At 33.9% G+C, this 21,501-nt stretch overlaps 1 protein-coding gene and 1 long non-coding RNA gene across 3 annotated transcripts; both read right to left on the reverse strand.

The window, feature by feature from the left end:
• Positions 1 to 1,754: 1,754 nt before the first annotated feature.
• LOC105780782 (uncharacterized) lies at positions 1,755 to 3,211 on the reverse strand. The gene is made up of 3 exons (XR_001129376.2): positions 2,516 to 3,211; positions 2,336 to 2,398; positions 1,755 to 2,253 (listed from the first exon to the last, which is right to left on the reverse strand). It is a non-coding gene; the product is annotated as an uncharacterized LOC105780782 (long non-coding RNA).
• Positions 3,212 to 7,628: 4,417 nt separating this feature from the next.
• LOC105780764 (xylan O-acetyltransferase 1) lies at positions 7,629 to 9,953 on the reverse strand. 2 transcript variants are annotated; one of them, XM_012605260.2, is made up of 6 exons: positions 9,800 to 9,953; positions 9,284 to 9,679; positions 9,024 to 9,195; positions 8,538 to 8,737; positions 8,293 to 8,451; positions 7,629 to 8,195 (listed from the first exon to the last, which is right to left on the reverse strand). In XM_012605260.2, the coding sequence occupies exons 2-6, from the start codon at positions 9,628 to 9,630 to the stop codon at positions 7,844 to 7,846; spliced, it is 1,230 nt and encodes a 409-aa protein (XP_012460714.1). In that variant the 5' UTR covers positions 9,631 to 9,679; positions 9,800 to 9,953; the 3' UTR covers positions 7,629 to 7,843. The 2 variants fall into 2 exon arrangements, with proteins under 2 accessions (XP_012460714.1, XP_012460713.1); XM_012605259.2 differs by lacking the exon at positions 9,800 to 9,953 and having other exon boundaries at positions 9,284 to 9,793.
• Positions 9,954 to 21,501: the final 11,548 nt, after the last annotated feature.

The raw sequence follows: 21,501 nt of genomic DNA on the forward strand, positions 1-21,501 counted from the left end.
GGGGATAAAAACACAGCTTTCTTCCACAAACAAGCAACGCAGAAGTGACAGAGGAACTTGATTCGTAAAATGTAGAATGATAACGGGAGGGAAACAAATGAATTAAAGGAAATGGAAATGATTGCCAGAGTGTATTTCCAAAAACTTTTCTCCGCTGGTAGAAGGGCAAATTATGAGCATGTTTTATCGAGAATTCCTCAATGTATATCGGATGAAGACAATTTAATGCTAAAAGAGAGATACACAAAGGAAGAGATTCAACAGGCTTTGTCAGAATTAGGGCCCACTAAGGCACCCGGGGAAGATGGATTTCCAGCGTTATTTTATCAGAAATGTTGGGCGATTATTGGAGAAGAAGTCACTACCCTTTGTCTTAATCATCTGAATGGAGGAATGGAGATAGGCCAAATCAATAAAACAAATATCATTTTAATCCCGAAAATTTCAAATCCAGTGGGTATAACACATTTTAGACCCATTAGTTTGTGTAATGTTCTATACAAATTAATGGCTAAAGTTATTGTGAATTGCATTCAGAAATTATTAGACAAATGCATCAATCCTGTACAAAGTGCTTTTATGCCTGGGAGATTGATCTCGGATAATGTGTTGTTGGCTTATGAACTACTCCATACGCTAAAACAGAATAGGGTGGGGAAGAAAGGATTTATGGCGGTCAAGTTTTATATGAGCAAGGTGTATGATGGGGTAGAATGGAGTTTTGTAGAAGAGGTAATGAAGAAAATGGGATTTGACTCAGAGTGGGTGGCTTTACTATTAAGGAGTGTAAATACAGTTTCTTATTTAGTGGTTCTTAATGGACACAATGGATAATTTTTCTCTCATACTAGAGGACTACGACAAGGGGACCCATTGAACCTGTTTTTATTCTTATCCTGTGGAGAAGGTCTTTCTAGCCTTATGAAGCTAGGAATGCAGGAGAACAGAGTAAGAGGGGTTAAGGCAAGCAGAAGTGGGCCGCAGGTTTCACATTTACTTTTTGTAGACGATTGTGTGTTGTTCGGGGAAGCTACAGAGAGGAGTTCAATTTATTTAAAACAGATTTTGCATCAATACGAAGTTTGCTCAGGCCAAAAAGTAAATTTTTTAAAGTCCACAATTTTTTCAGTAGCAATTCACAAGAGGAAGAAAGACGAACAATTACTCGAGTCCTTGGAGTGCTAAGTTCAGATGATATGGAAAGATATCTAGGGCTACTTAACTTGGTAGGGAGGAGGAAAAAGGTAGCGTTTCAGATTTTGAAAGATAGGTTCAAACAATGAATTGACAATTGGAGCATCAAGTATCTTTCACAATGAGGTAAGGAGATTTTTATCAAAGCTGTTTTACAATCTATAATAGTCTACGCAATGTCTTGTTTTTTACTCCCTAAATCTCTGTGTAAGGAATTAGAGGGTATTATTGCAAAATTTTGGTGGCAGAAAAATAAAGTGAAAAAGGGGATCCATTGGTGCGAGTGGAAAGACGTTTGCTTAACAAAAGAATCGGGTGGTCTAGGTTTTAGAAGCTTAGACAAGTTCAACATAACATTATTAGCCAAACAAGGTTGGCGCCTTATTAATTATCCAAGTTCTTTGTTAGCCTGAGTTTTAAAAGCTAAATATTTTCCTAAAACGAACTTTTTAAATGCTTCTTTAAGCAACCTACCTTCACTTACCTGGAGGAGTATTTGGTCAACAAAAAAATGTTTGATGGACGGATTATGCTGGAGGGTCGGTGTAGGAGACCATATATCAATATGGAATGATCGTTGGATATCGGGAGTGACTGAAGACAGATTACAGGACAACAAAAGTAGTGAAGTTATCAGAGTAGTGTCCGACTTAATCAACAAAGAAAGTAGAACATGGAACAGAGATTTGATTGTCTGTACCTTTAATACGGATATTGCGAAGAAGATAATGCAGATTCCGCTTTCAAAGTCAAACTACGAAGACGTTCAAGTCTGGAGAGGGGAGGCGACAGGAGCCTTCTCAGTAAGAAGCGCCTATAAACTATTTCAAGAGTCTACAATAGATCCTAATGCTTATTTATAGATCCATACTAAAAATTTTTACAGGAAATTATGGAATCTAAATATAACTTCAAAATTTAAAATTACAGTATGGAAAATAGCGTGGAATTACATCCCCACTTTCTCCAATCTAAAGCTGAAAAGAGTAATGACAGAGGACCGCTGTTTGAGATGTGGCCAGGGAGTTGAAGATAGCACCCATGTCTTTCAACGGTGCCCTATAGTAAAAGAAATATGGAGTCATTTGAATTTTTCCTAGGTACTTAACAAAAGTAATTTAGATCTCTAGAGTAGGCTTACCTGGGTTTTCAGCGAAGGAACAAACGAACAATGCAGGGGATTTTGTTGCGGGCTATGGTTAATCTAGACAAGCAGAAATAAGTTACTATATGAAGGTAATTCCAGTACCAGTTGGAATATATCCAAGCAAATCAAAAGCTATATTCTAGAGTTGGAAGGTATTCAAGAAAGGGAACTCACTTTGGTAACCAGTATAAGGTCTAGTCAGAGGCTACAAAGAGCGAATACGACCATCTTTTTCGATGTTGCTTTTGACTCACAGAATAACAGATCTGCGTCAGGTCTTATTGTTAAGGAGGAGGAGGGTAGAATCGTGGTAGCAAAGTCGATCATTCATGAAAATGTTGCATCTCCGTTTGCAACAGAAGCATATGCAGGATATCAAGCAACAAGGTTAGGGATTCAGTTGGCATATCGTACTTTAGACATAATAGGAGATTCAAAAACAGTAATAACAAAATGTCAAAATGAAAATCGAGACAGATCAGAAATAGGAGCAATCATTAGTGACATTCAAAGCTTAAAAGATTTCTTTCAAAAAGTCAGATTCTACTTCAAACCAAGGAATGAAAATATAGAAGCACACAGATTAGCAAAAGGAGCACTCAAGAAGGGAGAGGAACAACACCTGGAAGGAGAGACCTTAAGAGCGTTTTAAGAAGAACTGGAACCAAAGCGTCTGGGTTGTTCAGAGTAAAAGGAAAGGAAAGGGCATAAGATTTTGATTTTCGGTATTAGGGAGTGACGATTGAAATGAAAGAAGTTATGCCGGTTGTAAAAGAAATCAGATAAGCAAAATATTTGAGGGGTTTTGCTTTTAATTTCCAGTGGTCTTGGGCAGAGGAAAAGTCAGAATAATTAATGAAGACAACTGGACCGTTCGGTTGGAGTTTTTGAAATTTTAATTTCATTGTTTTTTTGCTTTGGTAGGCTAAATTAATGTAAGTTTGCCTCTTGATGTTTTTTTATTTTCCTTGAATTCATTTGTTGGGTTCAGCCCAATGGATGGTTGTGTTTCAAATTTAAGTTATAATCCAGTCGAATTTTCAAAAAAAATAATAATGCGAACTATGATGATAGTGATAGTGAACTTTATGAACCAGAAAAAGTTGATAGTGAGATTTTTTTCTTTAAGCCTATGGATTTAGACGAGTTAGACCTTTATTTCCCTCCTAAAGAGTTGTATTCTGATGACTTCAATGGTTAAAATTTTTGTGAGGGGGTTGAAGGGAAGTGCGGATGATTCATGCCAAAAGGCTGAGAGAAAACAGACCTTGAGCAATAAAAGTCAATTTGATGATCAAAATTTGGTGAGTGAAAAATCCTATGAGGTAAAATTAGAAATTTCAATTTACATTGAAAAAGAGGATGGAAAGAAAGAAAGAACCTATCTGAAAGGGATGAATGATTATGTTTTCACTAACCTTAACTTGAATTTGTCTAGTGGACTTGTTTCATTCTTTCAGGAATTTTTTGATCCTTTGAAAGGAGCTCTATCAAACCATTCCATCTATGACAAAGATTATTTCTTGTTCCACGAAAGACAAGATTCAAGGACGAATCTTTACGAGGAAATGAGGAATGATACACACCAAAGGTGCAAATTTTCAAGTTTGGAAAATTAATCAACTTGCGACAACTTTTTCGATAAGATCTAGGCATTTCTAGGTTAAGATGTCTTATGGTGTTTTATGATCTATCTCTTATATTCGAAATGCGCTTTGAATCACTAGATTTTGAGTTCTGTACCTTAAGTTATGATCGTTTTAGTGAAGACAGTGCGAACAAAATTTCTAGACGGGATTATTACTGAAATTACTAGTTTTGAGATTTTATTCGAGTTTAAATCATATTGGGTTCGATTTTTTGGCTTAATTTTTATTATATATGAGTCCAATATTGTATTTATGAAGTTTATTATTTTATTAGTTATCTATTCTGAATTTTGTATATTTTTAAGTATTTTAAGTTATTTAGGAGTTTTAAGTTTCTTAGTCAATAAGAAAGTTTAGTTTAAAACTACTTGTTTAGATTAATTAGATTTTAGTATACTTGAGAGTTTTATTTGGTTGTACTTAGCTAGCCTATATAAAAGCCTCGTCATTATTAATTAGAGACACAATTGTTTTCATTAATAAAGTTTTCAACTTTGGGAGTTAGTTTCTTTGTGCAAGATTTCTTTTCTTGTGATTTTTAGAAGTAGTATTTTTCTCGATTTTCTTCAAAGAGTCGTGAGAATTTATTATAAATCATTCAATTTTCCAATGAATTATTTCTTGGAGGGTTGATTAGAGCTATTAATTGAGTTTATTGGTGTTTATATCTCAAAGGGTTCAATTGGACACTTATCCATCTATCCATCACATCCATCGGTTTATTTAATTTATCTTCCATTTTTAGTTTTTTTCATTTTATTTATTTATTATTTTGAATATTTACTCTTTGTTCTTAAATTTCTTATTTTATTTTTTTTTGTTTTCTTTATTTTCCTAAATTTATTTGGTATTTTCTTTTCAATTTAGATCCAAATTTTTCTTTCTCGAGTCAAACAATTTGAAAACGATCTTGATTCGCTATTTTCTATTAAGTTCGAGAGTTGCTAACATAGTAGAGATCAATTACAATCAATTCCTATTAAGCAATAACTAAAATAGCAAGATAAAATATAATAATAATAATAACTAATTTAAATTGGATTGCTGGAGATAAGTCTTAAAAGTTTGTCCCGATCCAACATCCTTGATTCAAGGGATTTGATTTGTATGATCTATCAAATCTAATCCTTAGAATATGTTTCTCCAAATGGATTGATATTAACTGAAAGGCTTGAATACTTCTATAATATCAACATTGCTCATAGCCCACAAATTTTGTTTAAAAAATTGTCAACTTTAAATATGACAAGTAAGTTGTCTATCATATCAATACTTGTAATGGCCACTTCCATTGGCACATAGACATCTACTTCAAAAACTTGCATCAACAGTCATCATAAATGCAGAGTACTTGTAAAAAACATGTCAAGAAGTTCTCAACTAGCGCCAAAGAGGACTTAAATGATAATTTTGTTAATGAGTTTATGGCTTGTGCAGACAAGACTACTATTGAAGAGAGTGCTTTTGGTGAAGGTGAAGACTCTATTGTTATAGTTGTAAGCCATGTTATTCCAGTAATTGACCTTGGATCATCTAATGAGGAGGGTATAACTGCTTTAGTTCAAAGTAAGTGAGGGGTTAATATCGTGGCTCCCCCTCTCAATATCGAGGAGATGGCGATAATGAAGGCAAAGGGGCGAGGCGCATTTTTGCTTGCCTAACCCCGAACTAATTTCTATACTTCCCGCCCTAACCTTGCTCTAAACCCAATTTCATTATGATTCTCAACCAAAACCCCACCCTAACCTTGAAATAACTTCCTCCATCCTATCTAAATTTGCCATATAATGTTAAATATTATTTTTTTTACCAAATGAGACTAAAGATATATCATAAAATAAAATTTTAACTTTATAACAAATATATAAAAAATATTTATAAGATTAAAAAATGTTGTAAATTTATATAAATTAAGAAATTATATTTAAAAACATTAAAAATTGTTATAAAATTAAGAGATGAATACTTTTGTAAATATATAAAGTGGGAAATTTTTACCTAAAGGAAGGCCAAAAATTTTAATTAAAAAGAGAACAAAATGACATTTAATGTTGAGTTGAATTGAAACTATAGGGTTCAAGGATTTTTGTCTTCCCTAGATAGGAGCCACCTTTACCATTGAGGAGATTGTAGTATCTTTAAGTTTAGAAAATTTTGGTGAGTGCTTTTATTTTGGGTTTGTTGACTGTTTTAGTGTGTCTGTCTCTAAAGGGTGTTGATTTCTCTATTTATATGATACGGTTTTTAGATAATGTGATGTCGTAGGTAGGTCCCCATGCATACCAACACGTATCCTATTCTAGGATTAACACGTGTTTCCTACATGTGGGTTCACTTGCATGGTGGTGCGAACCCACCCTGTACGAGCTTATGAAATGATACGAACACCTCACGTGAGAACCCAAGATGCAAACCATGCAGGCTATGGGTCGGGACCCAATCAGGTAACCGGGTAGCAGGTCGATAATGGAAAGCACCATAACAATTTGTCCCCCACCTAGTTCAAAGAAGATTTATACAGTGACTTTTCTAAGAAAGAAACTTACCGCATACACTTTTCGTTAGGGTTATAAAACTGCTAGGGAAATTCTCATTAGGGTGAGTCGTCTTAGCTTTTTGATTTTTTGATGGTCGAAAATCTGTCTATGCTCAGCGCACCAAATTTTTGAGTGTTTTAATGTATTTGTCTTTAAAGGGTGTTGATTTCTCTATTTATATGATATGATTCCTAGATGATGTAACGTCCTAAGCAGGTCTCCATGCATGTCAACACGTACCTTATTCTAGGATTAACACGTGTTTCCTACGTGTGGGTTCACTTGCATGGTTATGCAAACCCACCCCGTGCGAGCTCATGAAAGGATGCAAACATCTCACGTGCAAACCCAAGATGCGAACCATGCAGGCTACGAGTAATAGATCAGTAATGACGAGCACTATAACAAGGTTGAGTTGATTTTTGACTTGTGTTGGAGAGAAAGCCTTAAGGGAGTCCCATAATTCCAAACATCCTTTAAGGAGGGACTCACAAACTTCCAAACATGCACTTGCTCCACCAAGGAAGTGACTACTTCTATAAGAAATTTGGTTGGAAAAAAAATGTTTGTTGTTGTACCTCCTACCATGCCCCAAGGTTGCCTCCTCTTGTGACACGGACATGAAGCGAGATCCTCAAAGAACCAAGTGAGGCGCCACTCCCCTGTATGCTCCAAGAGGTAAGGGTAAACAAATAATGGGGACGCAATGGGGGTAGGGATAGCTTGGAAGTCCTCCTAGCCATTACTTTGTTTGGCAAGATCATCTTGATGCCGAGGAGTTACCAAGACGGGGTGTTAATGGAGCAGATGTTTCCTAAAAGGTATATCGAAAAATTTTAAATAGCCGTCCTACTAAGACTTGCCGGTCTATTCAAACTTTACTTGGTGAAGCTTCTACTGCAATGACTGCCATGAGTGCCCTCAGTAGGATAGTGGGGTATAATTGTACTAAATGAATTTAAAAAAGAAGAAGAGAACAGACATTTTTAAAATGAAGCAAAAGTTTTCTTAGTATTTCAAGAATAAGCAGGGTAGCATTTTGTTGAGATTTTACTATTGCAGCTTTACTGATCACACTAGCTATGTTACTCAAACTCTCCATTTCTTTTAAACTATCCATGCCAAACATATTTCAGATATTGATCAAAGCTTTCCATGCCAGACACAATCAGGTGTATACTCATGTCTGATATATACCCGTACACGATGCTTAATCCAAGTTGAGATAACTAAGGACTCGAGAATTCTTTAACAAAATCACTTTGAATTCCAACTAGCAGTTTATCAATCATTAAAATAAAAGAAACTATAGGTGATCAAGAGTGTGAAATGATATGCGTATAGAGGAGCTCATTCCATGTATCAGGTAACCCTGGCAGGCACCAATGGATGCAGTCTGCGTATGTAGCTGGATCAGCTTGCTGCTCCTTTGTAATCAACTGGCCTTGCCGGGTTGTATAAACCGACGTATGCGCATCTTTCCGGTACTCGGACATGGCTGTAATATTGATGAAGTTAACAGGTACTTCCATGGATTGAATCACATCTGCAACAATTTGTAATGCCCTATAATCTGTGCCAATATACGGTGGTGGAATCGACAAGTTAGTCATCGGTAGAGTCTCGTTTGCACATAAAATTCCGTCAGGGTTGTTCCAATCCGAACTCCTGTTTCATTCAAGTGATGAACAATGGAAAAATTAAGTAAAATATGAACATTTTCCAAAAAAGAAACAGAAAAAAAGTTTAAAGGATATGTTTTAACTTAATATGAGTAGGTGACATGCTCATGAAGTAGACTGAAGTGAACTTGGAATCAACGTTTTCATCAACCCATTTAGCCCATCTTTTTACTACCCTCCCATAAGCTATAGGCCTTTCGATTTCATCGTACTCGACCGGTTCTGCATCAAACGATCCTCGTCTTTCCATCACATTGAAAACCCATTAATTTCACAGCTGATAGTTGAAGTTTACAGCAGAATCATAAGGTTTTCAATATATACTTACAAGACTTTCATATATCCACTGTTCATCCACCAAATATATGTGTTGAAAATCAAGTAATCTACACCTTTCCAATCATCTCCATTGTTCTTGATTGATTCAGGCTTGATTATACGGTCTTTTATACTGTGCCGCCATGGATTGTCTGAATTAGATTCAACCAGAAATGGTGACCAAAAGAACTCCACTGTGGTGTTGTACTCCTATGCTAGCATTCAAGAAATAATGTCACATTCAATGGCCCAAAACACTTTTGATTCACAGCAGACAAAACTGTTGAAGGAAATCAATAATGGAGAGTGGATTATCACTAAAATTTTCAATTCATTTATCATATTGCTCATTTTCCATTATCCCCATTTCTTTAATGAGCACCTGTTTTTGCAGTAAGACCTTCCATTATTTTAATCCGGTTGGCTCATGCCTAAAATCAAATAGATTGGAGATTCGGGTATCACTATTCTGTTTGTCGGTAAGGAAGAAATGTACCTTAATGCTGAAGATAATTAAAGAACCAGACTTTTTGCGGCTCTTTTTTCCAGAAACACCAGATTGAAGAAGTAGACAAACCATGGATTCCCACTGGTTTCTATTTAATGAATCCCCCACAAACATAAGCCTTTTTCCACGAAGTTTTTCAAGCAATAATCTTGCATTGAATCTAACAAAACCAAGAAAAAAGTAGCTTCGAAACTAATTAATTGAACCCAATTTTTTATTTCTTCAAGGAAATAAAGTGATAAACTTACTTGGGTAAAGAACAATCTCTGGGTTGCCATCTCCAATTCTGATAAAGAGAATCCAATCTTCCATTTTTAATGCAAGTAACTTGTTCTGAGAGAAACTTACATTCATCTTCTTTATACAAAGGATGGGCTATTTTATCAAGAACCCATTTCCCAGTGAAGAGATCACAGTCTTTTGGTGGTAGCTTAATTTCATCACCTTCCTCCAGGAATCCTGGAAATCTCAACTTTGCCAAGAAAATTGACCTTGTTACCTGTTGGAAATCATCACAGTAGATGAACAATTTGAATACAAGTATCAATATCAGCGAAAACAGAATTGTGTGGCTGATGTTGCAGCTGTGCTTCATTGCTTGAAGATAATGAAAACAGCAATCCCTGAGACAGATTAATTTCTGACTGCAATCATTCATATCAGACAAACAGAGAAAATATATGGTATATTAGCAGTGTTTGAAAAAGCTTTCAGAATCTGAAAAACAAGATAGTAATTTCTACAAATGTAAGATTTTCACGCACATGTCTTCATTAGAAATTGCAAGTCAATATTTTATGTTTTTCCTAGCTTTGCCTTTTTTTGTCCTTTTCCATATTTTCTCACACTTCGTTGGATATTGCAATCACTGGCCACTTATTTATTCCTTTCCCTGAAATTATGGGAGTATATTATCTAGCTTTTACGACCGACACTTTCATCTTTTTCCTTATATTATGGCAATTTATGTTGAACTTTTAATTTATATTATTTTTAATTATGGGTTATATTCTATTCACTTGAGAAACTCCTCTTTCTATTTTAGTTTTCATACTTGAAGAGTTAATTTACTTTTCATACTTCCAAACAATCTCTTTGAATTGAGTTAGTATTTTTAGTTTGCCAAAATAATCAGCTCATCATTTTCTATAAGTTCACATATTTACGTTCAATGTTTGGCCACTTTTCGGCATATAAGTTTTGAATTATTCAATATTGTTAATTCATCTTTGTATAAAAATTGTTTAACAGTTGATTTGCAAGTCAATGTTTTGACAAGATGATTTAACTGTATTATCCAGTTGGACTATTCTCAATTTTCATTAAGGTAGTATTTGGTATTATGGAAGATAATCATTTTCTTGGTAATTTAATAAATCGAAAGTAATTCTAATGTTTGTATGTCAAATTTTATTTACTTTTCTTACAATCTAGTTTTTCCTGGGAATTACATTCTCATGAACATTGCAATTTGATTCCATGATAAAATATGAGAAAGTTACTTTCTTATGTAAATTGAAAATTTTAAAATAATATTAAGACACAATTAACCTTATTTTATACTGGTTTAGAATATATTTTTTTTGAATAAATTTGGATTGGGCTTTATTAATAAAACAAACAGAACATTACAAAATATCCTATACTAAAATGAACCCTATACTAAGGCTTATAACTCAAGCCCGGTAAACAAAGCAAAACCCATAAACCAACCCCCCCATTTCCATTATTTTTTGAAATTAAAAAATAATACTCTAAACAGAAACCTCTAGAACCTACTAATAAATTCACCGCTATCATGCCCAATCTGAACCAAATCATTTCCCGTCTTTTAAAATTCATTATTCATTTCTTCATTAAGACGTTTATGGATATCAATGAGGCCTTTTCATTCAACCTTTGGGTTTCCCCTTTTTCAGCCTCTATGTTTATTGCCCTCCATTCCATCTTCTTCTTTATACTCCCTCCTGTTCATCTTCCTTCAATCGCTCAGCATATTCTGGCACTCTACCGATCAGGTAAATTTCTTCCTTCTTTTTTAATGCCTCCCTTGCTAGCATGTGTGCCAGACTATTTACTTCTCTAGGTGTGTGCTCAAAATAATGTCTTTTTGTTTTTGTCAGTAACTGATGAATATCTCGAATATATGCTCCAAACCTTGATTTGTCATTAGCTTGTGTTTTGCACTTCTTAATGATTGAAAGTGCATCACCTTCAATAATAATATTTGGCCATTGCATGTTCATACCGATCTGAGTTGCTGTCCTGCAAGCTATTGCTGTCCTGCAAGCTATTGCTTCTGCAGCAAAAGCTGATGCTACTTGATGATGAAGCTCTGTAATAGATAAAAGGGCATTTCCTTCACTGTCTCTGGCTACAATTCCCACTGTCGATTGCCGAGCCTTCGCATCAAAGGCTGTGTCAAAGTTAATCTTTACAAACTGACCAGGTGGGTATTTCCACTTTCTAACTTCTTTTATAATTTTTGAAACTTTTTCTTCAATCCCCTTGAGTTCTGAAACATATCTCTTGACAAAACCTGCGATTTCTTTCCCAGATCTACTGACCTTCTCATGCACTCTCTTGTTTCGTTCTCCCCAGATTGCCCAAAGAGCACAACAAAAGACCCTACGATTGTTGGGATTATTCTGTTCGAAAGCCCAGGTGAGCCACTTTAAAAATTCCATATAGGGTTCATGCAAAACCTCCGAGAATGATAACTCTTCCCATACTTTCGTTGCCACAGGACACTCACGAAAAATGTGATTTGTGGTTTCTGTTGCTCTGCCATACCCAGAACATGTTGTTTGACTTAGTAGTCTTCTATAGTGCAGATTCACCCACGTTGGTATATAATTCCAGGCAATTCGCCAGATTGTAATTTTTATCTTAGAAGGTAGATTTAGGAGCCAGAGATTTTTGTAAAAATTCCTAGTTTCAGTTTGTAAGGCATAAGCTCTAGGATCAGTTTCATTATCCTGTAATAGTTTATAGGCGATTCGCACGGTGAACTCTCCCGTTGGCTCTCCCCTCCAGGCTGGAAAATCTTCATGAGGCACTTTAGCAAGCGGGATGCAAAGGATTCGCTCAGCTATCTCCACTGAAAAGGTAGACTCAACCAAGTCCTGCTTCCACTTTCTATTGCTTTCGTCAATTAGTTCAGCAACTCTACAATCTCGTAAATTAACAAAATGAGATGATAAATTGGCATAATTTAAACCTGGTATCCAATTATCATTCTTAATCGAAATTTCACTCCCCTTCCCCACTTTCCAGCATAATCCTTCTGATAGAATACCCTTGGTAGCCCATATGCTCTTCCATGTGTAAGAACAATTATTCCTAAGACGCGAGTTTAAGAAGTTTGTTTCTGGAAAATATTTTACTTTAAAAACTTGTGAAACCAGTGAGCTAGGATTGTTAAGTATTCTCCAACCTTATTTAGCTAGTAAAGAGACATTAAATTTAGCCAAGCTCCTAAAGCCTAACCCTCCTTCTTCTTTGCCTCTACACATGTGCTCCCATTTGCACCAATGGATTCCTTTTCTCCCTTGCTTCTTTTGCCACCAGAAATTTGCAAAGATTTTTTCCAATTCTCCACATACGGAATTAGGAAGGAGAAAACAAGATATAGCATAAGTCGGAATAGCCTATAAAATTGATTTAATAAAAACTTCTTTACCTCCTTGTGAAAGCAATCTGATACTCTAATCTCTAATTCTGGCATTGACCTTGTCCTTCAGATATTGAAAGGACTCCTTTTTACGTCTGCCAATCAATTTGGGGAGACCTAAAAACTTTTCCATGTCTGTTGACCCTCTTAATCCTAAACTGCCTAAAATTTCACCTCTTATTTCTTCTGATGTATTTGAGCTGAAAAAACCGTGGATTTATCAAAATTAACACACTGACCAGAGCAGTCTTCATATTCCTTCAGAACTCCTTGTATCACTCTCACTCCCTTAATGGTGGCTTCACTGAACAGTATACAATCATCCGCAAAGAGCAAATGTGTTATCCCTGGACCTTTCCTGCTCGTTTTTACCCCTTTCATCTTACCCTCTGCTAATGCCAATCTCATCAGTGCCAAAAGCCCCTCACTACATATTAGGAAAAGGAAAGGACTAAGGGGGTCCCCCTGGCGCAGCCCTCTAGAAGACTGGAAAATTTCCCCCTTTTCCCATTAATGTTTACTGCAAAAGATGTTGACGAAATACATTTCATAATTAAGTCAACCCATTCTTCAACAAAGCCCATTTTCAGCATCACTTCTCTAAGAAACCTCCACTCAACTCAGTCATAGGCTTTGCTCATGTCGAGCTTTACTGCCATTAAACCTTTCTTTCCTGTACGTTTTTACCTGAAAGTATGTAGAAGTTCATAAGCTATTAAAATATTATCAGAAATTAGCCTGCCTGGGACGAAAGCACTCCGCGCCACATCAATACACTGCCCGATAACTCTCTGAAGTCGATTGGCAATTGTCTTTACAATGAGTTTATAAATAACGGTACATAAACTAATTGGTCTGAAATTTGCTAAATTCTTGGGATTCTGGGTTTTTGGAATCAATATAATATCAGTTGAATTGAAAGGGCCAAGAGTTTTACCGCTATTTAAACATCCAAGGCAAAAACTAGTAACTTCTTTTCCTACAATATGCCAGTATTGCTGAAAGAAAAGTGCCGGAAATTAGTCAGGTCCTGGCGCTTTCGTTGGTCCCATTCCTTTCAAGGCTGAATACACTTCTTCTGCCGTAAATTTTTCCGTTAAATCTGTATTCATATCTGGCGTAATTTTTCCATCAATACCTGTTAAGAGATGAGATAATTCTCCTACTCCTTTTGATGTAAACAGCTCCTGAAAAAATGTCTTCGCAGTTTCACTAATTTTGCCTTCCTCAGTCACCTCTCCTCCACCTCCTAATTCAAGCCTCGAAATATTATTTTTTTCGCCGAGCCGAGGCATACTTATGAAAGAAACCTGTATTCTTATCCCCAATTTTAAGCCAGTTTGCTCTAGCCCTCTGTTCCCAATACCTCTCGCCTTTGTCAATTTCTAAATTTAGATGCACATTTGTATCAATAATCTTTGCCAGAATATCGTCATTGCTTTCTTCCTCTAACAGCATCTCTAGATTCTTTTTTAGCCTTTTCTTTAACCCTTCTCGCCTACTTCTAATTTGTTTTGCCCATACCATTAAATTCGACTGAAGCATTTCCATTTTCTCCATTAAGGAACCGGTTGGTGTATCCCAAGATGTTTTAATTTTTTTTTCTAAAGACTCTTCCATAATCCACCATGCCTCAAATTTAAACCTTGGCCTCCCCACATAAGTATTACCAGTTTTTGTAGTGAGTAAAATTGGACAATGATCAGACATCGAATGAATTAAGTGCTGAATATTTTCGTTTGGAAAGAGGTTTCTCCATTTGTCGTTTGCAACTCCTCTATCCAATCTTTCTCTAATGTTTATTTCCGACATATTCCCTCTTTCCCATGTGAACCAAGCGCCTGTATACCCCAAGTCTTCTAGTTGACATTCCTCAAGGGTCTTTCTGAAAGCCTCCATCCTTCTTTCTTCTCGTAGAAGTCCTCATTTCTTCTCAAAAGAGTACATAATTTCGTTGAAATCCCCAGTTACAATCCACGGGTGTCCCTGATTTCATCCTAATTTTCGTAATAATTTCCAAGATTCCTCCTTATCTTTTACATAAGGGGAGCCATAGAATCCTGTGAATCTCCACTCTTCATTATCAATCTCTTCCTTCACCATAACATCAATATGACTTCTGGAAAAACTCCTCAATGTGACTAAAATCTCTCCTTTCCATGCTAAACATAGTCCACCTCGGGAGCCCTCTGCAGCAACCTCAATTCCGTTTAGAAACTCGCAACTTCTTCTGACTTTTTCCATGCATTGCTTGTTGACTTTTGTCTCCATTAAGAAGACCATTTGGGGATTATGTTGCTTTAAAAAGTGTCGCAGCCTTCTAACTGTTTATGGACTCCCCAATCCACGAACATTCCAACTGATACTTTTCATTGCGTTCGGTCGGCTTGCCTCTTGGCAACCGCCGATCCCATAATTGGTTGAACTTCATTCTCATCCAAAATGTTGCTCATCGTTTCTGCTAACGTTTCTCCCAGATCCTTTTCTTGCTATTTTTTCTGCCTTTTAGTACTATCGCCATATTCATCTTCTGTATTAAAAAACTCCACTCTTCCTTCCGTAGCTTTCCTCTTCTTTGTACCACTTTCATCCACTCTTAGACTCCCCCTTTGTCCTGGGCAAATTCTTTTCCGACTCATTTTTTTTCCTGAGTTAGAATTAATTATTGGGCTGCTCCTGGTATCAAACATATTTTCATCAATCATAACTGTAGCTACGTCCACCTAATTCTTCAACATCTCCTCTTCCACGCGTATTTGTGGTTTCTCATTTTCCTCCACCTTCAACTTATTCACTTCTCTATTTATTATATCTTCAATCATCCCAATCTCAGAATCACCTATATAAGAACATTGAGCTCTATCCTTCTTTACAAAATCATTAAATTTTATAACTTCCTTTCCAACAAATTTTGATTCTACTTTTAATACCATCGTGTATGGAGGATCCTCTTTAATGTTACTTTTTTCTGCAGTACTCAGCACACTACATTCTAGAAGACCATGACCCATCCGACCACAACCAAAACAAAATAATGGTAACTTCTCGTACTTAAAAGAGATCCACCATTGATTCCTATTATCTGATGAGACGAAAACTCCTCGTCGGAGCGGTTTATGCACATTTAGATTTATTTTGAGACGACACCATTCTCCACTAATTTCAGATCTAATGACTCCTCCAAACGTAACGCCTACAGCATGTAATAAATCCTTTTTATCAAATTCTGGTAAACATGGGCCTATCTTTAACCAAACCGGAGAGGAATTAAGACAGATCTTTGATCTTTCCACCGACTGAGTTAACCTGTCAAATAAAATTAAACTCTTTCGAAAAAGCCATGGTCTACCTTCCATGATCAACTCCAGATCTTCTTCCAACTCAAACACAATCAAATATAAGTTCTGCCCTGCCAATTGAATCTCATAGTTGTTCTTTGTTTTCCACACACTCCTCATCCGCGCTTTAAAACTTTCAAGGCTGTAAAGTTTTTCTGTCCAGATTGTGCAGATTAGGGTTGGTTTCTCATCCGGAGCCACCTTCGAACCTTTGACAAATAGTTGCATGAGTTCTTCAGATAAAAGGGAGATCTCATCCCTCTGCTCTCTAACATCGCCACCACTTTCCCCTATCCCAAGCCACAGAAAAAACTACCTCTACTAGGACTATCGGCGAAGCACTCTTGGAGAATAGAGAGAATTAGGGTTTAGTTAAGGTAGCGATGATTTTAATTAAAGGTTGAAGTGTTATACTGGTTTAGAATATTAGTCTACTAATAAACATAAAAAAAGAGAAGCTATTGCCTTCTTTCTTTGTCCTACTACTTAATTTTCTCTATTGTTTTAACAAATTCTTTGCAAGTATTATATATATATTATTTTATTCCAAAACAAGTTTTATATATACATGATTTTATACGTGCATTATTATATTTAGAAAATATATGTAAGACAAATTTTAAATAAGTTTACTTTCAATTAAAATTATAAATTAAAAAATTAAAAATATCGATTAAAATTTATTATTAAATATTTAATCCAAATATTTATTAAGAGTAAAGTTTATTATAGAAATTAAATATATGAATATTATCTTTTATTCAATAAGAGTAAATTAAGTAAATTATCATTACATTTTAAGAAAATACTTAATGAACCAAACGTGATAATATAACTTTCTTAGAATTTTAATCAATACATTCCAATATATACCTAATGTTGTAAAGTAACTTTCTTGGCAATCACATTCCAGTATTTACATTTCAAGGAATCACATTCCATTGAAATAATAACATGGGAAAGCATCGACACTACCTAAATATGATTTACCAAATTCTAACAAGTAAAAGGATTAACTTATCAATTTGGATAAAAATCATAATTAAACGTTATATTTATATTAATTTGATATATTAGTGATTTTTATTATATAAATTTGTTAATTCACTGTACATGTTGAAATTATGAACTAGATTCTAAATTGGTTCAAAATTTTAAATTTTCTAATTGAGTATTTAAAGTATCGATATCATATCAATCATGTCTTTATGTCAATTTAACTATTAAATGTTAGTTTGAATATGATATTGAACATATTTAAAACATGCAGATCAAAATTTACAAATATATGTATTTATTATATTGACAACTTAAATTTCACGTATTAAAATAAATAAATAGTACCCTTAAATTTTAATGACACAATCTTACTAAAACATTTGGTCTAAAAATATAGTACATACAAAATAGCATTAAAAAAAAAAGGAAGTATCAAAGAAATGGTTAGTATTTGAAATACTAACAGTGTACTTTTTTTATTATACAAGCAACCTCAAAAAATTGTCACGTGTCTTTTTTAAAAAAAATGTTTTTCCATATCCCTATGAAGCACTTGTTAACCCCCTAACCCTACTTATTGAATCTAAAAAATTCATTAACAGTGTACCAAATATTTTCCCTTAAACATTAAAAAAATTTAAAATAGACACGTGTAATGTGCTAAACCCTACTTGTGAAGTTAAAAACTATGCTTTCAAATTCAAACCAAAATTTAATATCCAAAATGATAACTAAACTAACAGAGATAATCATACTTTAAAGATTTAATTAAAATATTTTAAAATTTAGAGTGAATTTAAAATTTAAACCATAATTTAGGCAATCTCTTGAGATTAATTCTGTAAATTTTAAAACATGCATTCCTACGTATATTATGTTTTATGATATATATTTGTATACATCACCATGGACTACAAATTAAGTTATGAGTATCGATTAGGATTAAACATTGTTGGTTGAGGTTGAGGTTGAGGTTTTAGTTTTGTGTTTATGGGTATGGGTTTCATATTAATTGTGATATGTGAATTTCAAAGTCCTAAGTTTTATTTAATTCTTTTTAAGTTCTTTATACTATTTAATTCTATTTTATAATTGTTCAAATTTATAAATATATTTAAGTTAAAATATGCTTTGAGATTTTATATTTTTTATATTTAAAATTTAATATCTTTATTTTTGAATTTAAAATTTCAAATCTAATTGTTAGTATAGTTAAAATTTTTTATTAAATTCATTGGTGACATATTTTGAAAAAAGAAGCACTATTAATAAATATGTAACAAAAAATGGCATTGCCATTAATTTTAATTTAAAATTAAAAAAACAAAGAAATTAATTTCCTAAAAATAAAAATAGATAAATTAAAATATAAATGTAAAAACCCTTATTTTAATCATATTGTAAATCTATTTCTACTTTCAAGAAAATCAATAAGCAGCGGCCCATCCTCTTCCATGCCAACGTAGCAGGAAGCAAGAGCACGTGCCAGCTTTCATTGTAGTTTCTTAAAAACAATGTTGCCTTGCCTTCATAAAAAATAAAAAATATATATATATTTATTGGAAATAAGGAAAGAGTTAAAAACACCTCCACATGCTATTCACCTTGACAAGATAATTGACTAAAGAGGGGCCATTATGAAATACCTGAGTATCAATCGACGTTTCTTTCATCATGAAAATCAACATCAAAATTAAAATGTGATTTTAGTTAGAAATTGGTTTAAGTTGATGTACAGTTTTTTAAGTTTTAGATTCAAATCTAGCATATATTTTTAAATAATAAATAAATATAAATAAATTCATAAAATTATATTTGTTGCTTTATAAAATTATTGAAATTTTCATAATTTCATGAGAGGTGAGACTTGGTTGAGTGTGATACTAACCTAATTAAAACTTTAAATAATAGTGTAAATTCTACAATTAGCCATTCAACTATTAGGGTGATTTTATTTCATCACCAAACAATAAAACTTTCAATTTTGTCACTAATGTTTTTTTGGTTCTGTTTTAGTCACCTTTTATTAATTCGTTAATCTAAATAATGACATGGTCCTTTTTTCATTGGTATAATAACACATTTAGTCATCAACACTTACGCATTCTATCAATTTAATCCTAATTTTAAATAATTTAACAAATTTAACCTTTCACATTTACAAATTCTATCATTTCGGCCTCGACAACATCTTCATCATAAATCGAATTATAAATCGATATATAACACTTGATTGTGTATTTTATAAATAAAATTTATTACACTTACTAATATATAAATAATATAATATTTCCTCAAAATATATACAATAATATAATATTGATGTCTTACTATATCTATTTTATTTGATTTTGTTTGATTTTCGTTCCAAATCTTTTATTGTAATGAAATGACTATGCTTATTAGTTTTTACTAAAATGATTATAGTCATGTAAGACTTGTGTAGAAGCTTATGTTAAACTAAAAGATCAAGATTGACCAAAAATTAAAAGCTAATTAAAGATCAAGGAACATGTTGAATTTGAAGGAATTAGTTGTTGGTTACAACTTTTTTTGTATTTTTTGTATAAATATGAAGAGAATGAATGAAATTGTATTTTTCCTTCCATTTTGTCGTGTTTATCAAAACTTCCAACAATATGTTGTTTATTGTTTTGATGATGCATGTAAACTATTCAATGAAATTCTTGAATGAAACATTTGAAATTTTTACCTAGAATTTGACACATTTGAAGACAAGGAAAAAAATATGTGACAGTTTATGTGGTTGAAACAATGGCTACAATTTGAGGCACTGTTTCATTACTTGTCTATTTCCGGAGTTGACAAATTTCAGAACGAAACCATTAGTTTATATGTTTTGGAGATATTTTGACAAGTTAAAGCGCAAAACATAAAGATCAATTGAGTTAAAATTGAAGGTTTGAAGATTGGTCACATGCGGATCAAGTAAAGTCACTTTCTATATTTGAAGACATTGAATTATACCAAAACTCTTTTAGAATTATGTCAAAATTATCCTATGTTGATTTTTAGCTTTAGTTTATAGAAAAGTGATTAGACTATGACTCTTACGTAAGTAAAATTTTAGTATATAAACTTAAGTTTTGTCTAGGTAAAAGTGTAACAGAGTTACTAAGAGAGCACAAATTTTTTTAAGTTAGGAATGTTTTATGTGTGAATTGTTTCTTTAAGCAATCAAGAGAGTCTATTGTATTGCAAAACTAAGCTTTTGAGGGGGAAGCTTAGTAGAAGAGTGATCTAGTCTTTGTACAATGGTGAAGTCGCTAAATTGGTGAGAGTTAGCCCGATGTTAGGACTTCACTCATTGGTTGTATAGTGAGAAAGATAATGGATAATTTCTCTAAGCAAGGCCCCTCAAACATAGACTGAGGTCGAACTATGTAAACAATATCAATTTTCATCTTTATGTTTATGCACTTTTGGTTTTTGATCTGTCATAATTTGATACGTCAATGGCTTAACAGTGGTATCTAGACAATGTATTTTTTCCAAAATCTATTGATACTTATCATCGATGGCTTCTAGCTATATGAAAAGAGCTCGTTTAGCCACATGTACGAGTTCATAGTCATGTCCTTGATCAATTGATAGGCTCGCTTATAGTTGTTGTTCATGAAAGCTCTAGTTGATACGCCGTTTAAGTCGGATATTAAGCTCCCCTCCAATCCATTATAAAAGATTTGGAATTGTAACCGGTCTTGCATACCGTCGTGTGGGCATTTCCTAAATAGTGACTTGAAGCGTACCCGTGCTTTGTATAAAGTTTCGCCTTAGAATTGCTTAAAATTAGCAATGTCATGCCTTAATTGGATGGTTTGACTAATGGGGAAAAATTTGTGTAAGAATTTCCCCGCTAAATCGTCCCAATTAGTTATGGAAACTGATCTTGGGAATCGAATCATTCGTAGGCATTGTCACAAAGCGAGATTAGAAATAATCGGAGACAGATCACGTCATCGGTCACTCCAATGTATTTTCATGTATTGCATACCTATAGGAATCTCTTTAAGTGTTGGTTCGTGTCTTTCATCATATTACCCCGAAATTGCAAATTATTTTGTATCATTTGGATGGTGGTCGTCTTAATCTCAAAATTATTTGCGTTAATTCCTGGCCTCTCGATACTACCTTGGACATCGTTTAAACTAGGTAGCGTGTACTCGCGCAATGTCTACACTTGTCGAGCCATCAGTGGCTCTTTTTGGAATTGTGCTAGTGGTTCGATGTGTTCTTCGAACAATGGGTTTCCTCGCGGAAAGCAACCACTATAGGTGGATTGTTTTGCATTTACTGACAAGCTCGCCTCAAGATTCTCTCCATTTCAGGATTTAGCTCGATTGGAATGGTTCCAGTTCAAGTCATACACTGAAATCAAAGAGAATTTGTAATAAAATTAATAAATAAAAAATAAAATAAAGCAACTAAAAATAAA

This window comes from Gossypium raimondii, chromosome 4, assembly GCF_025698545.1.
Source record: "Gossypium raimondii isolate GPD5lz chromosome 4, ASM2569854v1, whole genome shotgun sequence".
Lineage (NCBI taxonomy): Eukaryota > Viridiplantae > Streptophyta > Magnoliopsida > Malvales > Malvaceae > Gossypium > Gossypium raimondii.

Coding starts and splice junctions, on each gene's coding strand:
- LOC105780764 (XM_012605259.2), bottom strand. CDS start 9,693: ATGAATGATTGCAGTCAGAAATTAATCTGTCTCAGGGATTGCTGTTTT. Junction 9,196..9,283: donor AGAGATTGTTCTTTACCCAA/GTAAGTTTATCA, acceptor TGGTTTTGTTAG/ATTCAATGCAAGATTATTGC. Junction 8,738..9,023: donor TAATTATCTTCAGCATTAAG/GTACATTTCTTC, acceptor ATGCTAGCATAG/GAGTACAACACCACAGTGGA.